Source organism: Leptopilina boulardi, unplaced genomic scaffold, assembly GCF_019393585.1.
Source record: "Leptopilina boulardi isolate dan_hultmark-lab unplaced genomic scaffold, ZJU_Lbou_2.1 LbouV2_69, whole genome shotgun sequence".
NCBI classification, from domain to species: Eukaryota; Metazoa; Arthropoda; class Insecta; order Hymenoptera; family Figitidae; genus Leptopilina; species Leptopilina boulardi.
The window spans coordinates 471,394-498,578 of record NW_026138015.1 but is presented as its reverse complement, the minus strand read 5'-3'; the positions used below and the strand labels follow the sequence as shown (position 1 = coordinate 498,578).

General features: G+C 27.6%; 1 protein-coding gene across 2 annotated transcripts in view; it reads left to right on the top strand.

Annotated features, from left to right (window-relative positions):
* LOC127290460 (protein GDAP2 homolog) overlaps positions 1-18,183 on the top strand; it is a 70,406-nt gene extending 52,223 nt beyond the window's left edge. For both annotated transcript variants that reach the window (XM_051319030.1, XM_051319029.1), the window contains exons 8-12: positions 4,711-4,864; positions 8,525-8,664; positions 11,753-11,807; positions 12,729-12,872; positions 13,164-18,183. In XM_051319030.1, coding sequence (XP_051174987.1) covers positions 4,711-4,864; positions 8,525-8,664; positions 11,753-11,807; positions 12,729-12,872; positions 13,164-13,217 — 547 coding nt within the window. In that variant the 3' untranslated portion in view covers positions 13,218-18,183. The remainder of the gene's footprint in view (positions 1-4,710; positions 4,865-8,524; positions 8,665-11,752; positions 11,808-12,728; positions 12,873-13,163) is intronic.
* The last annotated feature ends 9,002 nt before the right edge of the window (positions 18,184-27,185 follow it).

Sequence of the window (27,185 nt, the reverse complement as noted above, 5' to 3'; positions counted from 1 at the left end):
AAATACACTAGCTAAAACTTTTTTTGGGTTAAAATGATGAAAAAAATTTAATGTCAATAAATTATATCTGAGCACTTTTTATAATATTCATATTCGCTAAAAAATACACCACCTAAGATTTACCAATCACGAAAATAACAACAAAAAAGTTTTTTAAATATTTAACATATTGATACTGTTTTACTAATAATTGTGACAGCCTTTTGGTAGATTATGTATTTCAGGTGGTTAGTAACAGCGCCAATCTCCTCCTTTCGGCAAAATCGCGAAACGTCTGGTGACATATATAACCTGCAAAACGGCTGTCATAATTAGTAAAATATGTTATGTTAAAAAACTTTTTTTTTGTTATTTTCGTGATTGATAAATCTTAGGTGGTGTATTTTTTAGCGTTTATTAATTTTCCAAATGGAAATTGCATTTTTGATTGTAATTTCTGAGAAAGTACTGTTACAGTTTTTGTGAAAAAAATGCTCATATTTAATTTATTGACATATGAAATTTTTTTCATCATTTTAACCCAAAAAAAGTTTTAGCTGGTGTATTTCTTTGCTAATAATCAATTATCCATAAAAAAAGCATTTTACCTTCTTGTTTTCAAGAAAAGGCTGTTGGAAATTTTCCCAAATTTTAGTTTCAATATAGATGGCGCTGCCTCATTTGGACCTGGCCTTTAAGAATATTTTATAGATATGTGATTAATTAAGAAAAAATTCTTTTTTTTTACTGAAAATCTATTTACATTAATAAATTCAGTATTATTATGTTTGATTTAACTTTATTGTTATTTTTCTCTAGAATTTGTCAATATTTTTTGTAAATTTATTGTAGTAAACAAAAATGAAATATAGGAAGATCAAAATATTTTATATTATAAACTTTCTATTCTCTTTTTTTCATAGGGCATTTTTCTTTGAACGTAGTACTAGTTGTGTAATGATAGTTAGAAATCGGCTGATAAATATTTATACTAAATTGTATTATCATGTGTCGATAAACAGGTTACCGACTGCGGAGCACTGTAACGTAGTACCCGATTTCGCCGTGCGGGCCGCATCGCTAGGAGCTCTCTCGCGTACGCTCAGCCTACCGAACGGCTATATAAGCTGCGCTCCCACTGAGAACTGTTACTCTCGCGCTACACGGAGTTCACGAGGGTCTTACCCACCTGACTAGGGGTTTTACCCCTAAGGAGCCATATTCCCAGAGTTTTACTCTTGATCGACGGGTTTTACCCGTTGAACATTTTATCGGTTTTTAATGTATATAGTGTAAAGTAACGTAACGAAATGTATAGTAATAAAATGTAAAGTATGATAATGTATAGTAATGTAATGTGAAGTAACGTAATATACAGTTACGAATCGTAAAGTAACGTATCAAAATGTATAGTAACGTAATTTTTGTATTCACGAATTTTAAAGTAGATTTTCCGTTTTATCTCCGTTTTTAGATATACTTAGAGTTTTACTCTTTGTATAATTAGAATACGAGTTTTACTCGTAGTTCACTAGTATATCGCGGATTTTTAGGCAGTATTACAATTGATTCCACGGGTAATCGCAGCGAGTTGAAGCCGATTTCGTTAATGCGCGGCCTAAAATATGCGACGTTACCAGATTGATGCTGATTCTCGATTCCGCGGCTCAACGCATCGCGATAGACGCCTACAAAAGTTGTTTGAAACCGACTTCCGCGATTTACCGGTTACGCCTGTATAATTTTCGACACCTGTAAATATATCGTGTAAATAAATAATTTGTTATCAGTTTGTAATTAACCCATTATTATTATTTTTTTGGCATCCTGAAATCAAAACGAACCCTGGCTCGGCGAGCTAAATATTGATTCTTTCAATTACAAACGTTACAGTTGAAAAATCAAATTTTATTGAATTTACTTGAAACTTTGGTAAATTTTAATTCAATATGTGGATTAAAAATCACTAAAGTTTTAACTAATTTGAAAACAAAATTGTACGTGGGTGTAGAAATTAAAGTTTTTCCATTTTAAGCAATACGGTCATTTTGGGGTCGTGAACATAATACGTCACGCAAACAAGGGGAGTGGGGGGTCTAGAGATTTGTAACGACCAATAGAAAAAATGGTGTTAATGTATGGAACCAAGTATGACATGGGGTAGGGGGGGGGTAAAAAAGGGTAAAAATTGCGTGACGTATTATAAGCACGACTCCTTTCAAATTCGTCAAAAATTTTCAAAATTTATTGAATTGTCTTGAAACTTTGGTAAATTGTTGTTCTATATGTGGGTAACAAATAACGAAAATTTTAGCTCATTAAAATGACAATTTTATAAGAAAAAAGTGGTGCTTGAAAAAAAAAAAAAACAAAACAACATTTTCTATAATTTTACTGTATAAAAAATCAAAATTTGTAAAATTTTGACATTATTATAAAAATTTGAAAATAACATTGAAAAAAGTAAATGTGAATTAAAAATATCAAAACTTCAACGACTACAAGCTTTTACAAATTATTTTGAAATAAGCTAAAATTTTAGAAATTTGATAACCTTATATAGGACATGAATTTACCAAAGTTTTAAATCATTTCAATAACTTTTAAAGTTACTATTTGCTTTTAACTTTTATCTGTTACATTTTGAGGTAAATTATTTTGTTCTGTTTTAAAAATTGATGCAAGACAAAATAATTAACATTTTCAAATTTCACTTATTTTTTATGAAAATTTCTTACTGTTAAAATTTTTTTACATCAAGTTTTTTAACCTCTTTCTTATCGAATTTATCTTGGAATTTATTTACGTCAATTTGAATCGCGTGGTAAAAACTGTATTTCGCCGCGACCTTTACAACGGAAGAAAATGTCATCAAAATTTCCTTAATTAATATGACTTTCATATGAAATCGCGCTCTCTCCATCTTTGTACGACTTATAAATATAAAAGATAAGCTACCGATGATAAAGAAGCAACTGCTTGTGTATATATTCACTGTTCTCATAATTAAATCGACAAAGATCATAAGTTTCTCATATGGAATGATCAGGTGCGCGCGTTGATTATATTTCCGCATTGTGTAAACAATTTTGTGAATATAAATTTTTTTTTAAATTTATATACACAAGTTAAAAAAAAATAAAACTCTTTAATTTTTCTTGTTATTTGAATAATAATAATGAAGAAAATTAGGTAATTCTGTGACAATTTTTTTTTTTTTTTGATAAAACAAAGAATAGAAAATGTTTTTCTTGGATTCAGTGATTAAAAAAAAAAAAAAATTATTTGTGAATTTAAGAAATAAATTTAATTAAAATTATCAAATTTTTATGTTTATAGTGTGATGTTAGTGAATATTTTATTAAATTTTCTTTTTTGACGGAAGCCGTGAACTTTGTTATAAGGAGACAAGAACAACTTGAGTGAAGTTCAAGGTTTTTTGTTCTTAATTTGTCATCAGTAAAAAGTGCATTTTTAAAAGTAGTTGGTCATTTTAAGATTTTACATTTTCTTCCTCAGTGTTTAATATTTTTTTTTTTTTTTTTTTGTTTATGAAACGAATGAAAATATGAAAAATAATAATAAAATTCAAAATAAATAAAAATAATTAACAATAAATAAAAAATAAACGATATTTAAAATAATACTGATATTTTTTATACAACGTAATAACAATGAAAATATTTCACATAAAAAAATTTTTTTGGCGCAGTTCATAACTATTTTTTTAAAATGACAGTTACTTCTTTTTTACATCCGTTTTATTTATTTGGGAGGTAAATAAAGTTTTAACGGTCTATTTTAAGATAGTAAAACTAAAAGCAAACATGTTTTGACAAAATAAAAAATTTTTTTTACTATTTCGAAAAAATTGCAGATTTTTTTAATTGGACAATTTTGAATTTATTTTTATATTGCATAATTTGAAAAAAATTTTATTTTTCTGATACAATTTTTTTTTTAAGTTTATTACACATTTTTTGAGTTGAATTTTAGCTAATAATTATTCAATTAAACATAATTTATAGACTGATGGAAAAATTAAGTTCATTAATAAATGATGTTCAATTAATTAATAATAACTTAAAGAAAATATGAGCAAAAAAAGTGTATAATTTAAATTAACTTCTCATTTAGTCTTGAAAAAAAAACAGAATAATACGTTTTTAATTATCGTCTCATGTATTTCTATGTTTTGCAACTATATTATAGCTGAGCTCAGCGGTTTTTTTTAATAGTAACAAAAAAAAAATGTTCTCCAGCGAAATAAATCGTTTTTTCTATTTTCTTAATTTGTTAAATAATTTTTAAATTAAAACAAAATTCTAATTATTTACTATAAGATTTATTTTAAGCATGTTATTTTTTAAACGAAATTTTTAAATAAAAACAAAAAATATATTAACAAAAACGATTAACGATTAATCGATCCATTATTTATGTGGCAAAAATCGAATTTTATCGAGATTTTCTAAATCGATTAGAAATCGATTAAAAATCGAAGTTAATCGACATTTTCTAAGTTGATTAGAAATCGATTCCGAATATTATTTTCGATTTTCGATTAAAATCTATATTTCCATGCCTGGTTTATTTTGCACAATTTTTTTTTTTTAGTTTTAATCTATAAAATAAAATTTTTTAAAAATTTAACTTTTTTATGAAATGTAAGAAATAAAATTTTCGCTATTGTCGAATAATTTAAAAAAAATAATATTATTTTTATTCTAGGTACGAGAGACTTCTCCGACGTGCCAAAATGGAAGACCTTTCAGAAATTTCTGGAATTGGTTGTCTTTATCAAAGTGGAACCGATCGACAAGGACGACCTGTTGTCGTATTTGTGGGCAAATGGTTCCCGGCTAATAATATCAATCTCGACAAGGTAAATATAAATATTTAATTAAATTTTATATAAAATTTTTCACAATGTCTCTAAATTTGAATTAATGATTTCTACTAATTTTTAGTTATTTATTACTAAAATTTTAGTAAAATATTACTATTTGATTTAGTAATATTTTTTTAATAGTTTTTTTTTTACTAAAATTTTAGTGAAAAATGATTAAAATTTTATGGGAAATTTTTTATTAATTTCATTCAGTGATCGAATTCTCACTAATTTAAATTTAAAGAGTTTTATAAATTTTAAGTTTTTTACATTAAAAAATAAAAGCAATGACTAATCTTAAAATTTAAATTAAATTCTTGGATAATAATATTTATTTATGAATAATTTTAATAACATATCCAATGTTGACAAGAAAGCATAAATAATTATTTTCATCTTTTTGGCAAAAGCAATTTTAATTCTTAGATATTGTGTGAATCACGCAATGAAAATTTATCATAATATGAATTTTCTCAATAAAACAAAATAAAATCAACAATATTTATATAATAAGCAAATTTGCTTATTTGTATTTGTAATCACAAATGATTTTATCAATTCTTATCAATTTCTTTAATCAAATATTTTGAATTTTTTTTTTTTTTGCTAAATTTTATTTTGTATTGTTTGGATTCATAAATTGGGGGCAAAAAAACGTATTTAATTATTTTCGCAGTTTAAAATATAAAAAATTAAATATACATTATAATAGTAGAACTTGCATTTACGACTATAATACACATACACAGAAAGATGTGCTTGGCTGGCGACAGATCGATTTTAACACGCCTGGAAATAGACTTCGTTTAATTCTCGTATGTGTCAGTAACACAAGGTCGGTGGTTGGCCCTTTTTACTATTTTCAATTTTCCAAGAAGATTAAACTCAAAAAAGAAAAAGGAGAAATGAAATAAAAAATTTAAATCTTTTGGAAATTTTATCTGATTTGGAAAAAAATCAGTATTTTCTCCTTTTTTTCGTAGACTACATTCAACTAGTGGCAGAATTTATAAAAATTATTGAAAACATTTAAAATTTATGTGAAATCATCACTAGAATCACAGTTTTAATTTAAGACCAAAAAAGTTAAAAAATATTTACAAATTCCTCAGGTATAATTAAAAATCTGATTTATCAATTTTTTGAATTTTTTGGACAAAATGATGATAATTTTTAAATTTTTACGACAATTTTACTAATTTATGCCGCGAGTTGAAGACGTGTTTTTTTGATAGTGATCGCGTTAGCCGACAATTTCCAAAGGCAGTGTATGATAAAAAAAAAAAATTATTTCTCATCTAATAAAGGTGCAGTTTTATTTTACGTATTAGAAACAAAATCGATTATTCTACAAGGGAAACTAAGTTAATCTAGTTAATTATCTTTTGTTAGTAATCTAAATTTTATTATAGATTCTGTTTTATTATTTTATAAATAGAAAAATATACTCCACTATTAAATATTTAATGGGCATACAAGGAAATTTTTTCTTTTTCAAAAAAAAAAAAAAAAAACAATTCTTTGTCGGCATAAAAAATATTTGAAACATTTTTCTTCTACAACACGTGTGAGAATTCCACTTATTAAGAATACAATATTTTTTTTTATTGATTTTAGTAAATATAAGTGAAGACAATGTTTATGAAAAAAAAATTGAGGAAATAAGTTTTTATTACAACACTAGTCGCACAATTCACAATAAATAACTATATATACACACAAAGTAAAGAGTGAAACCAACTATGCATTGCATGTTACGAGATTTGATTCCTATCAGTTGTGCCAATTGTATAACCTAAAGTATAACAATTAATTATCTAAACAATGGAAACATTTTTGTCATTCTTTTATTTTCCTATTAAGTTATCTAATTTTTAATTTCCTTCATTTAAAGAAAAAAATTATTTTCTCAATTTTATGAATTAGTGATTTTTAGCAAACTGTTGTAAACTAGAAATACCATTTGAAAAAAGAATTATTCAGACTATTGTTTAAAAAAAAGTATTGTTTTTCATAAAAAGTTATTTTCAATTTTTTTTTTTTTTTTTTTTTTTTTACAAAAAGACAAATTTTCCTTTGTGTGATTTTAATGATTTTTGAATTCTGTAGTCCAATTGTTAGTTCACCAAAAAATTAAATTTATTCATCATCTAGTATGAAACACCATTTTGGTTCTACAGCTACACAGTAAAAAGAAAGTCTTATTTTAAGACAGAAATGGTGTCTTATTTTAAAAGGCAACATTTTTAAGACAGCCCTTGCTGAATCTAAGCAATGAATTTATATGCAATTTGAATTTAAATACATTATGGCTAGTACTGATGAATTTAAGACTCATCTTAAAATAAGATTTTCTTTTTACAGTGTAGAAATTTTGCAATTTAAAGTAAAACGATCATTGAGACAGTAAAGAAAAATCTATCTTAAATATTCGCTTATTAACCAAAAGATCAGATAATTCCATCAAGGAAATGAGCTAGCAACGTACAAGTTAGGTGACGTGATCGCTGCAATGTTGTCGTTCTGGATTTTTCATAAAATACTTAATTGATTTTCTTTGTGGAGAAGTTTAAAATACAGAATGGTCAGTGTTTTGTAAAAATGTTGATATTTTATTGAATTAATTATATGATAAAATATTTTAACATTACTAGAAATTATGAACAGTGATGTGAGTTTTTACAATCACGTTTTCTATAAATTTACAAATTGTTTATATTGATTCAATAAAATATAAAAACTTTTGCATTATCTTTAGACTTCTTCAAAACAAATTTTAGCTCAATCTATGGGAAATCCGAATGACAAATTAATTTTTAGTAGACGAAAACCAAGTTAAAATTTACACTAATAGTTTTAGCTTTAGATGCAATTCAGTTATATATTAATGGACTTTACGTATAGATGCATTAAGCTTGTAGCACTTGTATTAGGTTACTTTGTGATGTTAACGCTATTGGAAGGAAAGTTGAACAGTACTATTTAACTGTTTGATGAATAGTTTCAAACTTCAAACCTTGTGTTCAAAATAATCCAAATCGGATCAAAATACAAGTAGAATGCTTTAATTTTAAATATGTTCTACTCTCATTATTCATAGCCAATTTATCCTAACAAACCTTTACAACTCCACGAAACCTAAAATATCAGAACAATTTTAGAAACAAAGGCAATATTTCCAATATTGTTGCAAGTTTATCTGTTGTGTAGAAATCTGTAACATAGTAATACAAACCTAGCCAGTAACCTATTACACTAAACGTGAATTATTTCTGAATTAATTTTTAAATAGAAATTGTTTTACACTGAAATATCAAGAATCATATTGCACGAAAAAATCAATAAGAAACATGGTATTTTAATAAGAATTATATCAATAAGAGGCGACGATATCGATATTTTTTTTTATTCTCTAGGAAATGTCCGAATTGAGAAGTAGACACCCTGTTGAGAATTTATGAATTAGATTAAGAGTTTAATAAAGAGTGCTCTGCTCTTGACAGCAATTGTCCTATATTTATTTGTATTGGGCACAGCCTCCAGCAATATAACAACGAATTTATTAAGCCTTCTTGTAAAGAGCACTTAAACTAAAAAGACCTCGACAAATGCTTAGACCTTGTTCTCAATAATAATTTGCCATTTTGCTTTCAGGCCTTATTGTACCTGATTCAGCTTCTGGATCCTATCGTTAAAGGAGATTATGTGATTGCCTACTTTCACACATTGACTACCAACAATAACTATCCTAGTCTAAGTTGGCTTCGAGAAGTCTACAACGTACTTCCTTACAAGTAAATTATTATTGTTATTATTATTGTTATTAATATTATTACTCTTAATATTATTATTACTGATGAGTTAAGTAAAAAATCTGCAAAACCCTTGAAAGTCTACTTAAACGGCAGATATTAGATACTAATAGATTATTACCCACCCAAAACCACACTTCTTTCTGAAATTAAATTTCTACTTGTGGTGCTTTATACTTTGCCAGTTCCTAACCACCTTAAGATTGGTACGACCTAAAAGTTAGCCACGACCCAAAATCTGGATACGTAATTGTAACAACATAGTGACCAGCTTTTGGGTCAAACCAGTCCTAAGATGGAGAGAAACTTTTTTACCTTATTTGTTCCTTTTCCTTATATCATTTTTGATCAATTTATTAAACCACTCAGGCAATATAATTCTTAAAAAATTGTTATCTTATTCCATAGATTTTTCAACAGCTTCATTAATTTCTTCGATAAAACGACATGCATTATTTTGGCAAATGTCTGTCATTTGTTTATTAGGAGAGACTGTTTTCGTCTACCAGATCTTAAAGTATCTGCAGAACCATATCATCTAGAACTTTACCCATCGTATTCAATAAGCAAATTAATCTAAACGACTTGACTTTATCTAATAGAAATTTAATTTCTTTGATATGAAGAATCGAATTCCAATCACTGAAGAACTCTTCAACTTTTAGTAATATGTTAATGATGTTCAGAAGAAGCTCTCGATAGGTATAGGTCACCTTTTTTAGGATCTCGTTGGGCGCTTTGTCATTTCGAAGTCGTGGTTACCCTTTTTAAATTGTCCTATTTCTATTCTACGTAGTGAATATAATCCTTTCTAAACCCAGATTTCGCAGCAACCTAACAATTTTTAGGACCCAATTTGGATTGTTCAGAATAGGGGTTTTTTGCCTTGCCACCACTTAGTAATAATCTTATCTCTTTGACTTACAGTCTGCAATCATCTATCAGGCTATCTAAAGGGGACTGTGGTAATAAGGTCCTGAAGTGCTAGAGTGGGTCAACCTAGACAGATAGTTAAACCAGATAGTTAAACATTGGATGTTATTTTATTCTCCAATTAGATGCATTCAACAATAGCGTAGGCATTTCACGATATGCTTGAAGCATATCCTTAAAGTACTCCTGGCTTTATGCATTTAGTAACAACGTACACATATATTTTACGACGTGCTTGAAGATTTGCCTGGCTTTATGCATTCAACAACAACGTAGGATTATCTTTTACGACGTGGTTGAAGATTTTCCTGGATTTATGCCACTTTTCCCTCCACAGATCGTGGTTTTTTTTATAAATGGGTACATTTTCTCCTTGCCGAGTGACATTCTCTTCTGAGGTAAGAATTCTCCCATTTAAGTTCGTCGATAATGTACAACTGTTCTACGAAACTCCATCAGTATCTGCCATTTTATTCTCCTTTTCCAAGAAGGCCTTTTCCTGATAAAAGGCAGAGTACTCCTAAAATGTATCTTTAGTCTATCACGGTTTCTTCCTCCAGTACCTTCTATTCTTTTATTCAGAGGGTCGAGCATGTGGAAGCAATTGTCAAATCGAAAATAGGTCCTGATTCTCCAAGTCAAAATGTAAATTCTGTGCCTCGGTCAACATCACTAGTTCATTCGCTGTACCCATTTCGGTGACAAGGATTTCCATTTTGCTTTACGAGTTTCTCCACATTTTGGCGACTTGTTGAAGTCTTTTGTAATTAGAACAACTTCACCTAAAGATCTAATGCTTTCTTTAACTAAACCAATTTCGGCATCGAATTTTCCAAGGGTTTTGCTTAGGCAAAAATTGCAGCTGTACCTACGAACACCTAAACCTCCACAGTTGTCAGTTTAGAGGAAATCATCGAAGGTGTGATACGGGCCATATATTTGGATTCATGATATTTTTGAAGCATCCTGAAACTAGATAGATAATCCTTGCTTCTTTTACTGCTCACTAATCAGCAGTTTATCCACTAGTTTATTTCTGGTAGTCTGTATCAGAACATTTAATATTTTGACCAAAAAGAAAACACAGCTCTTTTTTTTCAATTTGGTGACTTTATAAATTGGACGGAATTTACTTCTAGGGTCATTGATGATCTTTTTCATTCTTGTATTCTTCCTGGCTTCATTGTAGTTTCTTGTTAGACGTCTGTAGTTGAGACACCTAATCACTTCGATTGTATCACTAATTCTAGAATTAATCCAGCCTATCATCACCTTGTCGACATTGATCAAAGTGCCTGTTTCTGAATGATGGACTATTGCTAGCTTATCTTAGCTAGATCTATCTTAATATAGATCAGTCCCCATTTTTAATGGGTCAACCAACGTCTTCAATAGTTTTAGGATGTCAGGCTACCACTCTCCGTCTTTCGCCGATATAATAATAATTATCATTTTTACTATTATTATAATTATGATTATAATTACATAGGCTGACTATACTTCCACGAAAATTTTTCACGTTCTAAATCAGAATTTTGTTCCGTAATTACTATATAATGTAAAGTTTTTCAGATATTTTAAGTCTAACCTAATTGTAAAAAAAATGTTTTTCTTTAGCTATTCTGGAGGTTGTGTTATATCAAAAAAAAAATAATTTTTTACCAAAAATTTCGTTACGGCTTCTGTACAGTGAGCCAGGAAAACCAATTTCTTTGCCAAAAGTCAAAATGTACATAAAATTGCTTCAAACTTGTTACTCGGGGGTTTTCGGGGTCGCTGATTATGATCTTGAGGTCAGATTTATAAAATTCAAAATGGTAGATCCAATATGGCTGACAAATTTTTTAAAAACGAACAAAATCGCTTTGAAACTCGTCGCTTGAGGGTTTTCAATGGGAAAAGCTTTTTAAATATTATAAAATGGATTTTAAAAATTAATAACACTACTTTTAAAAGATATAACGATCATTTTGGCAAAAAAAAATCATCTTTTTACATAACATAACCTCCAATAGTAAAAAAAATCCTCCAAACCTTCAGCAAAAGAAATCTGTTTTTTTCGTGTCTAAAGGTTAATTAATGTCAACGTATATTATTACTGTCATTGTTTGCAATAATCTTTTTTCTCTTCTTCTAGATACAAAAAAAATCTGAAGCACTTTTACATCGTGCATCCAACTTTCTGGACAAAGGTTGGTTAATAGTAATAATAATAATGTCTTTTATAAAATAATTTTGCAATGAATTAACAATTTACAATTCCGAAATAGAAAATAATTTTTCACAAAAAAAAAAATAATTATATAATTGAAAATAATCTGATTTTTAAGGTTTCTTTTTGTTATTGTTCAACTTCCGTGACAACTTGTCTAGAAATACCAGTTGTAACTTGTTATAGAAAAAAAAATATATATACAGTTTCATATCAGGTTTTTATTCACTTGGCGAGTTTAAAAACAATCATTTACATAAAGCTCCGAGACTTATGAGATAAAAAAAAAAAAAGGAAGAACCAGGTTATTTGACTCTTTTCATTAACAACGTCATGTTTGATATTATTACATCATTTTGAATAGAATCTCTTATCGAAAGCTACGTGTATATTATTAAAGAGACGAGACACTATACGACAAACAATTTCGGTTCGATTTACAAATTAAAATTTATTTTATGAAATTATTTAATGAATTTCATTTTAGATGGAATTTTACATTATATGAAATTTATGAATGAAGAAGAAATATTTTTATGTCATTGAAATTATTGATTTAATTTTTTTAGTCAATGAAATAAATTGAAAATATATAAATAGATAATAATTTAATAGAATGTTACATGGACGTAGTAAATGTTTTTTTTTCTCTCTCTTTTTAATATATATATATGAAATGTATTGATGTTTCCTGTTATAGTGGGTGCACACAGGAATATTCGATATAAATATGAAAATAAATATTGTAATAAATCTATTTTTAAATGAACGCGTTGAAAGTTTTGCGTATATTTAAGAAAAGCACAAATTGAAGAAAATAAATAGTTAATTTTAGCTGCAGGGTATACTAATTTATATAAAACGAGTCGAAAATAAATTCATGACCTCGATATTTTTGCAGATGATGACGTGGTGGTTCACAACATTTATGGCGCCAGCGATAAAGCAAAAAGTTCATAATCTACCTGGTGTGGAATATCTTTATGAAGTCATGTCACCAAATGAATTAGAGATACCTGCATATATAACCGAATATGACATGACGGTGAGTTTTCTTCTTTTCCCCAAAAAAAAAAATTTGTCAATTTTTTGATAGGAAAAGAAGAAAAAAGAAAAAAATTTTCTATTTAAGAATCAATTCGAATAATATTTATAATTAATTTTTTTTACTATTTAATAATTTGAAGTAGAAAAAAATAAAAAATAATTAACTATTAAATGGAAAAACAAATTTTTATTTTTTTTAAATCTTTTTTTTCGATTACAATAATCTCTCACAATATTTTGTCTGATAGCGAAAATAATTAATTTTTTTTTTTTTTTTTTTGCGTTCCAGATAAATGGACTTCGATATTATCATCCTGACCACTCATCGCAAACTTCCACGTAACTGTCGGTTTAGACTAAATTTTAAGGTCGAAAGCTAGTAAACCTGGCATGGGACAATCTTCAATCTTTAAAAATGCATAAAATTTACTTCTCTTCAAAAAGAAAAAAAACAATTGATGCTACTTTATGAAAAATTGAGATCAACATTTTCGATATTCTCTATATATATTGGCAGGCGTCGCTCATTTATGAAATAATCGTTGAAAACAAAATAATTATAAACGTAAAGCGAAAGTAGCGAAAGAAAAGGGAGAGAGAAAAAAAACACTTGTGTGAGTAGAATTTTCAAATAAGATTGCAAAAACAAAAAAATTTCCAATAAATTTTTGTCTATAGATGCATTTGAAAAAAAAAATCTAGAATTTTCGCGTGAAAAATATACAGAGATAAAAAGAAAATAAAAAAATAAAAAATGCAAACGATTTAATAATAAATTCCAAGGGTGAAAAAAATTTAATTAATTTTCATGATTTGTAATATGAGAATTCACTATATAATGGAGAATTAATTGATTTTATTTGCCCCTGGACTAAAAAAAAAAAACAAGGAGGCAATTGTAAAATATTTGGGAAAAAAAAATGGTAAAAAACCATTTTTAAAAGATCAAAGTAGACTCTGTGAGTTAAAAGAAGGTAACGGTTGTGTTACACTTCGTGCCTTTGAGAAAAAGTGCAAACGAAAAAAAAACAGAAGAAACCGCGAGAAATCCAAAAAAAAAAAATTTTAAATTCAAATTTTGTCGACAAAGTATAACAACGACTTAACGACGATAAATTAAAAAATTTTTTTTATAAATTGCAAATATTTTAGAAACCCAAAGAATTCCACTTTCTCTTTGCTAATTATTATATAATAAAAATTACAAATTTTTAATTATTGCCAAAAAAAAAAAAACTATCAAAAGTTCCTCTGAGCGATTCAATCAAGTTTTTGATACAAAATATTGTTAAAAAAAAGAATGGTGCTAGTATATACTGAACAGACTTCTTCATGCAATAACCGCCTAAAATAATTACTTATTTGATAAAATGAATGAATTTTCTTTTATTAATAATTATTTCTTTTAATAAGATTTTATTTTCAACAATAACATTTATTTTCTCAATAAATAGATTTATTTGAAATTAATTTCTTTGCTAAAAATATTTTAATAAAAATCGTTAAGTCTTGTCGGAAAAAGTTACTATTAAATATTTTATTACTTATTTTAATTATTAAATGTTACATTTTACTCTATATTAAATTCTACAATTAAATATATTAATGTATTACTTTTTTTGTAAGACATATTTTATTATTTTATTTAATGATTTTTTTATTTTATTATACTGTTAAAAATTTAAAAAAAAAACTCTTTTGTTATTTTAAAAAAAAGATCTAAAAAGAAAAAAATATATTTTTAGGTATTTTTTAATAGAGTAACAAAAATAATTAATTTTAAAAATGTCCTTCTTACAATTAGTTACAGAATTTTAAACAAGAACTGTTTTCATTTTATCACTGTCAAATGTGCCAATAATAAAAATTCTATTAATTATAGAAACAATTGTAAAATCTCTATATATTTGTTGAAATTTTAAATTAAATATATTTCTAATGTTTAATAATTAACAACAAAAAAAAATTAGTTATTTAATATTGTTGACTGAATATTAAATCAGAGACGAAATGTTATAATCAATAATAATTGTGCAATTTAATGATTGAATTTAAAAATTTTTTAATAATAAATTTAATTTTTTTTAAAAACTGTGACTGAACATTAAGTTACGATTTTAAAATATTTAAAAAAAACTGACAAACTAATGATAATTTTAAGTACATGAAAATAAACATAAAAAAAATTGATTGACAGGAGAAAAAGTTGGAATATTTTATTCGCTAATTATAAAAAAGTAAAAAAAAATGATTATCATTTTTATGATATTTATCAAAAGAAGATCAAAAAATATTATAATAAAATGTTATCATGAAATGCGCACATGAAACATTTCAAATTTTATTATTGGTGTTAAGTGTAAGTTGAGAATAATACGCGCGCACACTTTGGGAGGGGGTAAACGTCACGCTATTGGTAGTCGCACTCTTCCCACTTCTCTCCACAAGTTGCGCGCGCAGTGTTCTCAACCTAATCACTAGAGAAAAAAAATAATACACCAAAATCGAAGGCAATTTACAAACTAAAAACTATATCTACCGATTAAAATTACTAATAATAATAACTATAAATTATTAATTAAAATAAATACGCATACTAGTAATAGTTTTAAAATGCCATGCTGCCCTAAAAATATTTTATAAAAAAATTATTTTCCAATTCTCTAAAAAAAATCACATATCTCCTTGAGAGCACTGACAATGACTTCTATTCTCTCTCTCTCTCTCTTTCTTTCTCTTTTTTAAAAAAACCGCACTTACAATTTAGTAAAAGTAGAAAAATATTTCCTGGGCTATAAAAAAAAAAAAATTCGTGATGTTTCGTAGTTCTTCCTCAAATAATAATTCCGCCAAGAAAAAAAAAACAAAACTCTGCAGTGTTCTCTAATCTTTTTCATGTAAAAGAGCTTTATATTCGCGCAAAAAAAAAATTTAGAAAATTCGCATGCATTATGAGACATTTTAAAAGTGTATAAAAAAAATTACCTCCTTCGTCACTCGACGAAATTGTTGTATACCACGTGTTCAATTCGCGTTGGAATATAGTTGTATTCAAGTTTAATCCGATCGATTCGCATCAAATCGATCATCGTTACCCTGTTAAAAATGTAAAAAAAAAAAATGCAAAAACCGATATTTATAAAATATTAAATATGAGTCTGTACCTATAGGCTTTAACTAAAAAAAAAAATCACACAGGCAATCATCAATGTCGTCAATCATTTCAAGTACTATATGTAACATATATTCTCTACGCTATTTACACTGGAAAAAAATTTATTCATCCCCCCCCACCTCAGCACCTCAGTGATGTTTTGTGAGAGTCAAATTATTATATTTATGCAAAACAAAAAGTGTGGTGTCTTACTTAGAAGTAATGTCATCGAATGTAAGAGAAAAAAATGCTGTTCTGACCCCTTAAAGAAAAGATATATTTAGATCGAATTATTATTCGATTTATTAATAAACGGCTGTTGTAGAGTATAATTACAAATATAAAAATTTAGATCAGTTGAGAATATTGCGCGCGAAAAAAAAAATTGGTGGGGGAAACAAAGCACTGTGATTGGTATTCGTACGCTCCCCACCATCTACTCTCTATGTTACGCACAGTGTTCTCAACTAGACAAACTTAAAAATCAATCTAGTAAATACAAAAAAAAAATAAATAAATTCCCGGATATCAAAAGCTGAAATATAATTTCTAACTTTTTTTTAAAAATCTATTTCCAAAAGAAGTTCACTGGTTCTTTTCAAATTAATTTATAATAATTTTTGACAACTTTCAAAAATTCTATTCTCAAAATAGAAAAAAAAATTTCTTTTTCCACTAATATATGAACTTTATTATTTAATGCTCGTGAATTTTTTCCAAAAATGCTAATTTGCTCAAAACCAAAAAAAAGGCATCACTAAAAGTCAATGTGTATTTCTATTTATAAAAGTCAATGACAATTTTTTTTCCACACTTCTCCAAGTCAATATTAAAATTGAAATTTAAAAAAATCCTTTTTCGAAAATATTCACGAGCTAAAAAGCAATTTTTGGAGAAAAATCAAATATTGATATAAAAATTGTAAAAAAAAAGCTTTCGTTTTATTATTATATAAGAGAAAAGTATGATTTTTTCTTCTAAATAGAACTGATTGACTTCAAATTTATCCCACAACGACTTTGTGCAAAAAAAAATATTTATGTTTGTGAATATATTTTACGATTGCAAAAGTTGGCTGACTGCTTATTAAAAAGTGTAAAGTCCAAATTAGCGATCCATCTGCGCGCGCAATATAAGTGTTGCGCGCGCAACTATTTTAGCGTCAAAAGCTAATTCGGACTCGGAACTAATAAATAATAATAATAATAATGTATTGGACGATTTGATTCGTCGAAAATCAGTATTTTTAACACCGTACACATAAATTAATGTGTACGGTTACTGTTATATGTTGTGCCGATGCTCACTTTTGTAAATAAAAAAAATAACAAACAAACAAAAAAAAAGGTATATGTATGTGCAATCGGTGCAATACTTTTTAGAGTTTAGAAGGCTGACAAAAGGAAAAAAAAAATAATTATACATAAAAAAAAGTGAATATAAAGGAGTGAAACTTGAGAGCGAAAACGGAAATGTATTTAATAATATATAGCCTAAGTCGGCGTCTTTGCGCTCCGGTTGCTTACCTTTATTTTCTTATATAAAACTGTTATTATTACGAAGATTATATCTATTTAATCGTAGTATATGAAGGATATTTTACTATCATGAACTTTGCTAAATAGAATAACTAATAACCGAATCGAATCGTGAAATCGTATTTTCAGGATAAAAAACAAAAAAAAAATCTAGTTAATATATTTTAGATTGTAAAATCCAAAGCGATACCTCTTGCGTAGCTTCGGCTTCGACGATTGGCCATCATAACCTCAAATCCCCCCCCCCCACGAAAGTCATATTTCAATGTTATTCCCTTTTAAATCATATTTTATCGTGAATATTGTATAAATTTTTGCCTCGTGACTAAAATTGTAATTTTAAATTGCAAGTTTCAGTCGTTTGCATATATATAAATAAATAAATAAATAAATATATAAAATTAATTGGCCAATCGACGCAGCGGTAGGAGGTGATATTTTAGAAATAAGAGTATATTACTTTTAAGAGCTTCGCTAAAAAAATATAAGTATATATATATATATATATATTAAATTATGCCCACAATCCACAGAGAGGATACTTGAAATTGTTATCGGTTTTTAGTGAAAAAAACACGTATATAAATAAATTGACCAACTCATTCGTTTTAAAAAAAGAGTCACTTTATTTTATCCTTCATCCTCTATACTATGGCTTACAGTTAATCCTTTGAGGTATGAATTTTTTATGAGCAAATAAAAAATAGTATTCTAAAGGTTTCATAGAGATTTTTAAATTGAAAATTTTTGAATCGTGTTTTTTTTTTAATTATTGATATTTAAACATTAATAACTTTGTCGTGATATGAGTTTTTAAAAAGTTTCATAAAGATTTTTAAATAAAAAATTTTAAAAAGTAAAGTTTATCAAATTTTTTGTTTTTTGAAACGTCAATTAAAAAGTAGGCTATGATAAATTAATGGTTACATAAAGATTTTGAAATGAAAAATTTAAGTAATGTTTTTCAAAAATTTTCTTTTTTTAAAATGTTAATAACTCGCGTAATATTTGAAAACGTTTGTTAAAATGACTAAAATCGTATTGCAGTCGTATTGAATTTTCCTCAACATATGCCATTTTTGAAAAAAAAATTTTTAAATAAAATATTAATGATATGGCACATATCTGCGATTGCTTATTCTATTTTTAAGTTCTCCAAAAAATTTTAGCTCAATCTATCAAATATTTTGCGAGAAAATCTGCGGAGAATATTATTGTGACGCGCTTTGAATAAACGGACCTTAGAAGCCAAAAAATTATAGGTTTTGTTTCGAAATTTTTAAATGAAAATTCACGAAGAGGATCAAGCAACTATTGACATTTAAGTCTTTATTACATTCAAAATATTAAAAAAAAACAGATTTGAAGTTTACATAAAGAAAAAGAAACTTGATCAAGGTAAAAATATCGTAAACATAACCTATAATTCGTTTGCTTCTAAGGTCCTTTTCTAATCTTAATTGATGCATTTTTAAAATTAATCATTTAAGCTGGTTATGATAGTTTAAGAGATACATAAAATTTTTTAATCAAAAAATTTAAAAATAATGTTTTTCAAAATTTCGGCAGTTAAAACGTCAATAACTCTTAAATATTTTATAGTGTAAGGTTTGCCAAAACGTTAATCGATGCGGTTTTAATTTTAATAAAGGTTTTAAAAGCTTTAAAAATTTTTTTTTTACATTCGTATTCTCACTCTCATTTTTACTTTCTTTTTATTTTTTCGAAATTTTTTTTTACTTTTCCATTCTCACTGTGTGTATAAAAAAATTAAAAAAACAGTATAAGTGACTGAGAATATAGAAATCTTTTAATCTAAGTTAAATAATTTAAAATTGTAAAAATATTTTTTAGTGAAAGTGAAAATGAGAAAGTATTATAACGTTCTTCTTATTTTCCTTGATTATTTTAATTATTTATCATTTAATATGTAACTAATTATCCTAATTTTAATAATTATTATTACTGATTTGACAATAAAGTTAATTGACCGTTTATTATAAAAAGGATTAATTAAAGAAAAAGTTATCTACACTTTGAGGTTATTATTAATTATTATTATTTCTTTTATTTGATGAGAATAATTTATTTTTAGCACCAAAATACCCTATTGAAAATCCCCACATGGGATCCTATATATGATTCCATATAGGTTCCTTTATAAAAACTGTTATGAAATCCTAGGTCCACATAGGAATCCACATGGAATTCCATGTGAAATCATATATGAAATTCGGACACGATTTGGTGTATGATTTCATGTAGGAATTTATGATGTTGTTTCCACATTAAAATCTATGTCAATTCCTACAGTATTTCCTATAATTTTTCTGACATATTACTTTTCTCAATTTCCTTCATAATTAACTCACATCAAATCTTATAAAAAATATTATATGAAATTCTTAAGATTTCCTTATGTAAAATCTTACGTACAAGTTTTAATGTAGGAATCAATATGGGATTTCATGTGCATTCTTACATATGATTTCACATGGATTTAAACATAGGAAATCACATGGGATTTCATGTAGATTCTGAAATATCAACCTAAGATTTCACATGGATTTATACAGGAAACAATATAGGTTTTTATGTGGTATAATTTCAGTTGAATGCTTTATGCAGAAGGCAGTTAACAAAAATTACACTGAAAAAAATTTGCTTTGCATTAATGACTATTAACCATAGTAACTTTAAATCTAGTCAGCGTAACCAAGAATCCTAGTCAATTTAGTTATGTAACTTGGTTAATATTGTTGAAGTCGATTTAGTAGAATTGACTCCTTGTTTACTAGTTATATTAACTAAGATGTTTGGTTAATATGACATGTATCTATAGTCAATTTTGCTAAAGTTTAATTAGTCAAAGTGATTCTAGCCAATGTAACTAAGATACCTGGTTATTCCGATAAGCTTCCCTAGTCATTCCAACTAATTGTCGAAATTAACTTTGACCAAGATTGCCTAGTGGGTTCCTCTCGTAACCAGGAAAATTAGTCAATTCCTGGCATACGGGGGTTAGGAATTTTTTTCAGTGTAAAAATTAAATAATATTACTGCAATTTATTTGAAAAGAAAAAAATTTGTGCTTTGAAATACACATTCTGAGTTAAAGTCTCAGCTTATATAGTATTCAAGAATGATCTCAAATGTGAGAAAGAAAAATTATCACCATTTAGTGGCGTAACTGTGGAACTATAACGATGATCTACATCTATATTGAAATTTCCCATGTCAAACACCATGTCAATTCCCATGTCATTCTCCATGTGAAATCCTTTATAACTTTTATGATAAATTTTCCCATGTCAAACCCCATGTGAAATCCCTTATCATTTTTTTGAAAAATATTCCTATGTTAAATCCCATGTCATTTCCCATGTGAAATCCTTCATCATTTTTATGAAAAATTTTCCCATGTCAAACCCCATGTGAAATCCCTTATCAGTTTTTTGAAAAATTTTCCTATGTCAAATCCCATGTCATTTCCCATGTGAAATCCTTTATCATTTTTATAAAAAATTTTCCATGTCAAACCCCATGTGAAATCCCTTATCATTTTTTTGAAAAATTTTCCTGTGTCAAATCCCATGTCATTTCCCATGTGAAATCCTTTATCATTTTTATGAAAAATTTTCCCATGTCAAACCTTATGTGAAATCTCTTATCATTTTTTTGAAAAATTTTACTGTGTCAAATCCCATGTCATTTTACATGTGAAATCCCTTATCATTTTTTTGAAAAATTTTCCTATGTCAAATCCCATGTCATTTCCCATGTGAAATCCTTTATCATTTTTATGATAAATTTTCCCATGTCAAACACCATGTGAAATCCCTTATCATTTTTTTGAAAAATTTTCCTATGTCAAATCCCATGTCATTTCCCATGTGAAATCCTTTATCATGTTTATGAAAAATTTTCCCATGTCAAACCCCATGTGAAATCCCTTATCATTTTTTTGAAAAATTTTCCTGTGTCAAATCCCATGTCATTTTACATGTGAAATCCCTTATCATTTTTTTGAAAAATTTTCCTATGTCAAATCCCATGTCATTTCCCATGTGAAATCCTTTATCATTTTTATGAAAAATTTTTCCATGTCAAACCCCATGTGAAATCCCTTATCATTTTTTTGAAAAATTTTCCTGTGTCAAATCCCATGTCATTTCCCATGTGAAATCCTTTATCATTGTTATGAAAAATTTTCCCATGTCAAACCTTATGTGAAATCTCTTATCATTTTTTTGAAAAATTTTCCTGTGTCAAATCCCATGTCATTTCCCATGTGAAATCCTTTATCATTTTTATGAAAAATTTTCCCATGTCAAACCCCATGTGAAATCCCTTATCATTTTTTTGAAAAATTTTCCTATGTCAAATCCCATGTCATTTCCCATGTGAAATCCTTTATCATTTTTATGATAAATTTTCCCATGTCAAACACCATGTGAAATCCCTTATCATTTTTTTGAAAAATTTTCCTGTGTCAAATCCCATGTCATTTCCCATGTGAAATCCTTTATCATTTTTATGAAAAATTTTCCCATGTCAAACCTTATGTGAAATCTCTTATCATTTTTTTGAAAAATTTTACTGTGTCAAATCCCATGTCATTTTACATGTGAAATCCCTTATCATTTTTTTGAAAAATTTTCCTATGTCAAATCCCATGTCATTTCCCATGTGAAATCCTTTATCATTTTCATGAAAAATTTTCCCATGTCAAACACCATGTGAAATCCCTTATCATTTTTATGAAAAATTTTCCATGTCAAACCCCATGTGAAATCCCTTATCATTTTTTTGAAAAATTTTCCTGTGTCAAATCCCATGTCATTTCCCATGTGAAATCCTTTATCATTTTTATGAAAAATTTTCCCATGTCAAACCCCATGTGAAATCCCTTATCATTTTTTTGAAAAATTTTCCTATGTCAAATCCCATGTCATTTCCCATGTGAAATTCTTTATCATTTTTATAAAAAATTTTCCATGTCAAACCCCATGTGAAATCCCTTATCATTTTTTTGAAAAATTTTCCTGTGTCAAATCCCATGTCATTTCCCATGTGAAATCCTTTATCATTTTTATGAAAAATTTTCCCATGTCAAACCTTATGTGAAATCTCTTATCATTTTTTTGAAAAATTTTACTGTGTCAAATCCCATGTCATTTTACATGTGAAATCCCTTATCATTTTTTTGAAAAATTTTCCTATGTCAAATCCCATGTCATTTCCCATGTGAAATCCTTTATCATTTTTATGATAAATTTTCCCATGTCAAACACCATGTGAAATCCCTTATCATTTTTTTGAAAAATTTTCCTATGTCAAATCCCATGTCATTTCCCATGTGAAATCCTTTATCATGTTTATGAAAAATTTTCCCATGTTAAACCCCATGTGAAATCCCTTATCATTTTTTTGAAAAATTTTCCTGTGTCAAATCCCATGTCATTTTACATGTGAAATCCCTTATCATTTTTTTGAAAAATTTTCCTATGTCAAATCCCATGTCATTTCCCATGTGAAATCCTTTATCATTTTTATGATAAATTTTCCCATGTCAAACCCCATGTGAAATCCCTTATCATTTTTTTGAAAAATATTCCTATGTTAAATCCCATGTCATTTCCCATGTGAAATCCTTTATTAGTTTTATGATTAATTTTCCCATGTCAAACCCCATGTGAAATCCCTTATCATTTTTTTGAAAAATTTTCCTATGTCAAATCCCATGTCATTTTACATGTGAAATCCTTTATCATTTTCATGAAAAATTTTCTTATGTCAAACACCATGTGAAATCCCTTATCATTTTTTTGGATTTGACATAGGAAAATTTTTCAAAAAAATGATAAGGGATTTCACATGGGGTTTGACATGGGAAAATTTATCATGAAAATGATAAAGGATTTCACATGGGATTTGACATAGGAAAATTTTTCAAAAAATGATAAGGGATTTCACATGGGGTTTGACATGGGAAAATTTTTCATAAAAATTATAAAGGATTTCACATGGGGAATGACATGGCAATTGACATGGTGTTTGACATGAGAAATTTCAATATAGATGTAGATCATCGTTATAGTTCCACAGTTACGCCACTAGATGGTGATAATTTTTCTTTCTTACAGTGGAGATCATTCTTGAATACTATATAAGCTGAGACTTTAACTCAGAATGTGTATTTCAAAGCACAAATTTTTTTCTTTTCAGATAAATTGCAGTAATATTATTTAATTTTTAATGAAATAATTTTTAATTTTTGTTAACTGCCTTCTGCATAAAGCATTCAACTGAAATTATACCACATAAAAACCTATATTGTTTCCTGTATAAATCCATGTGAAATCTTAGGTTGATATTTCAGAATCTACATGAAATACCATGTGATTTCCTATGTTTAAATCCATGTGAAATCATATGTAAGAATGCACATGAAATCCCATATTGATTCCTACATTAAAACTTGTACGTAAGATTTTACATAAGGAAATCTTAAGAATTTCATATAATATTTTTTATAAGATTTAATGTGAGTTAATTATGAAGGAAATTGAGAAAAGTAATATGTCAGAAAAATTATAGGAAATACTGTAGGAATTGACATAGATTTCAATGTGGAAACAACATCATAAGTTCCTACATGAAATCATACACCAAATCGTGTCCGAATTTCATATATGATTTCATATGGAATTCCATGTGGATTCCTATGTAGACCTAGGATTTCATAACAGTTTTTATAAAGGAACCTATATGGAATCATATATAGGATCCCATGTGGGGATTTTCAATAGGGTAATTTACATGTAAATATTAAAAAGTTGATTTAATTAATTTCAAGACTAGTTCAGAAAAATGTTAGGAAAAACTTCTTAACAAACCGCAGAGAAGGCGGGATAAGGAGAAACACCATTAATTAGACAGAATTTATCAATAACACTATTAATATTCACTTTAATTTAAAGAAAGTTAAATTTATGAAAATTGCAGAAGGCCGATTAACAAGGGTTCAAATTTATTTACTAAATTTTTAAATAATAATCAGATCGATTCGGAAGGAACGACTCATAATAATTAATTTGGGGTGTTACCGCCCATTTGACGACGACTTCTCGTCCCACAATTACAATTATGTTTCATTTTTAATTTGATTTCACAAAAAAAGAAAGAATAGAGGAAAAACACGAACCTCACTGTACTGACACCAGGATGAGAATTGATGAGAATGAGAGTAAAATGGTTGACGAGTCAAACTCTAAAGCGTCGCTAATCAGCGGTCTCTTTTCTCGGTGTCATTCAGATTAATTAATATTCAATATAGTATTTTATCCTCGATCGATAACCGATATGCGACCGTCGGTAACGTAGATTCCTACACTATCCGTTGTTAAATTAATTGATTCGAGATGTCCATAGGAAGTTAACTGTCAGTATTGATTTGACAGATCGTCAACAAGACAGCAATTTCGTCTTCCAGGTGTTCTTGAATATTTGGGACTCTCCCAGTAAAAAAAACTAATTAAAATGAATTGACTTTTGGTTGAATTCTTCTAAATCCCGCTAACTTATTTGTCATGATGAATTGAAATGAATTCCCAATGGGAAAAATACCATTGGCGTATTAATGGCCCAATAATAGGATCCTACTAAAAATCCCTGTACAAGATCTTGTACAATTTCCTGTACAGGATCAGCAACTGAACTTGTACAAGTTCTGACCAGTTTCTGTACAGGAAAATGCATACGAATTTGGAACAATTTCATGTGTGAGATCTTGCACAAGATCTGGTGCAGGATCTTGTACAAGAAAGATACTTGTACAAGAAAATGTTCATGTACAATTTCATGTATAAGTACTTGTACATGAACACGTCCATGTTCTTGCACATGTTAATTCATGTTTTTCTTTACTTAAAATTAAAAACTTCAAAGGCTGCGCAATAGTTTACTTTAACCTTTACAGCTGCGCAATAGTTTTTAGCATACATGAGTTACGAATCTTAGTGGTTAAGAATTATCAAAATCTCAAATTTTATTAAAAAAAAAAGATCTTGCACCAGATCTTGTACAAGATCTCACACATGAACTTGTTCCAAATTCGTATGCATTTTCCTTTACAGGAACTGGTCAGAACTTGTACAAGTTCAGTTGCTGATCCTGTACAGGAAATTGTACAAGATCTTATACAGGGATTTTCAGTAGGGGAGCCAGGAATGCCAATATAATTTGAATAATGGATTATTATTGGTAAAGTCATGGGTTGTCTACGCCGTTGCCAGTGATTGGCAACCAAAAATAAGCCAATATTAAAAATTTTAATAATTTAAAAAATCAATTATTTATAAAAAATTCTTTGTTTACTTTTTTTTATTTTTAATATTTATTATTATTTTATATTTAATAATTAAATTAAAATAAAAAATGGTCATGTAATGTCTAAAAATTTAAATGTCCCGATTAAATAAATGTTTTGGAAAGTTTCGCGCTAAACATTTATTTAAGTGGGACATTTAAATCTTCACACAATTTTCACTAAACATTGCAATTAAATATTCCCAACATTTCAAATAAATCTTTAGGAAAGTTTCGGTGCTGTGGGGGAAACCATTTTTTCAAAAAGAAAGTTTGTCTCGCATCCTAATAAATAGGAGAGACATCGGGCAGAAAAACATTTCAACGAGAAAAAAATATAGTTTACTTCTTATATACAAATCTAGTGGTACCTTAACTGCGGGAAAGAGTGATGTTCGCCCTCCCTTTGCGGCGTTCAGCGAACTAAAGTGATCAAAGTCACGAATTTAAACGAATTGACCAACGCATTTATTGAATTCGTGCAGAGGAATTAGAAAGAATTAAAGCTTAGAACACCACTTCACTGAAAGCGAACGAATTGAGGCTTCGTCTGTTCAATATAGAGGCATGTCAAATTCAGAAGAATTGCAACATAGCTCCAATTCGTATTTGTTGCTAAACGTGATTTAACAAAACTTCTCGTGAATTCAGTCCAATTCATGTCAATCCTTTTTCATTTTCTAGGTTCACACGATCAAATTCTGAATTTTTGGAAAAATTTTGGATTTTTAAAATTTAAGTGATAAAAGATTTTTAAAATCAACTAATCACAATTTTATGGATAATTTTTTCGATTAGTTCTGTAGTATTAAAAATTCTATGAAATGAAAATTCTAACTAATGATTTTTAGAACATAATCATGCGTCCCTCGAGCACTTCAAAAAAAGTTCCTTGGAGGTAGAACACTGTACACGACTTTATAACGTTATTTCTGACTCTACAGTTTAGACCACATTCATGAAATGAACGACCTCTAAAGGGCGCAAATTGCTGACGAATTGTACATACATATACTATCCAGGTGCAAATAGACCTACACTAGGAATTACGTCCCGGATCTCATCCGCCATCTGAACATCAAGGCTCAAAAATTAAATCAGATAGGGATGAATGTAGTAATTATTCAAATTGCATTAATTTAATTTAAATAAAAAAGAGTAAGTCCAGGTCAAACGTTTAAAAAAAAAAATTAATTTATTTTCTAATATGTTAAAAGTTTTATGAAAATCTGTAGTTCACAATAAAACA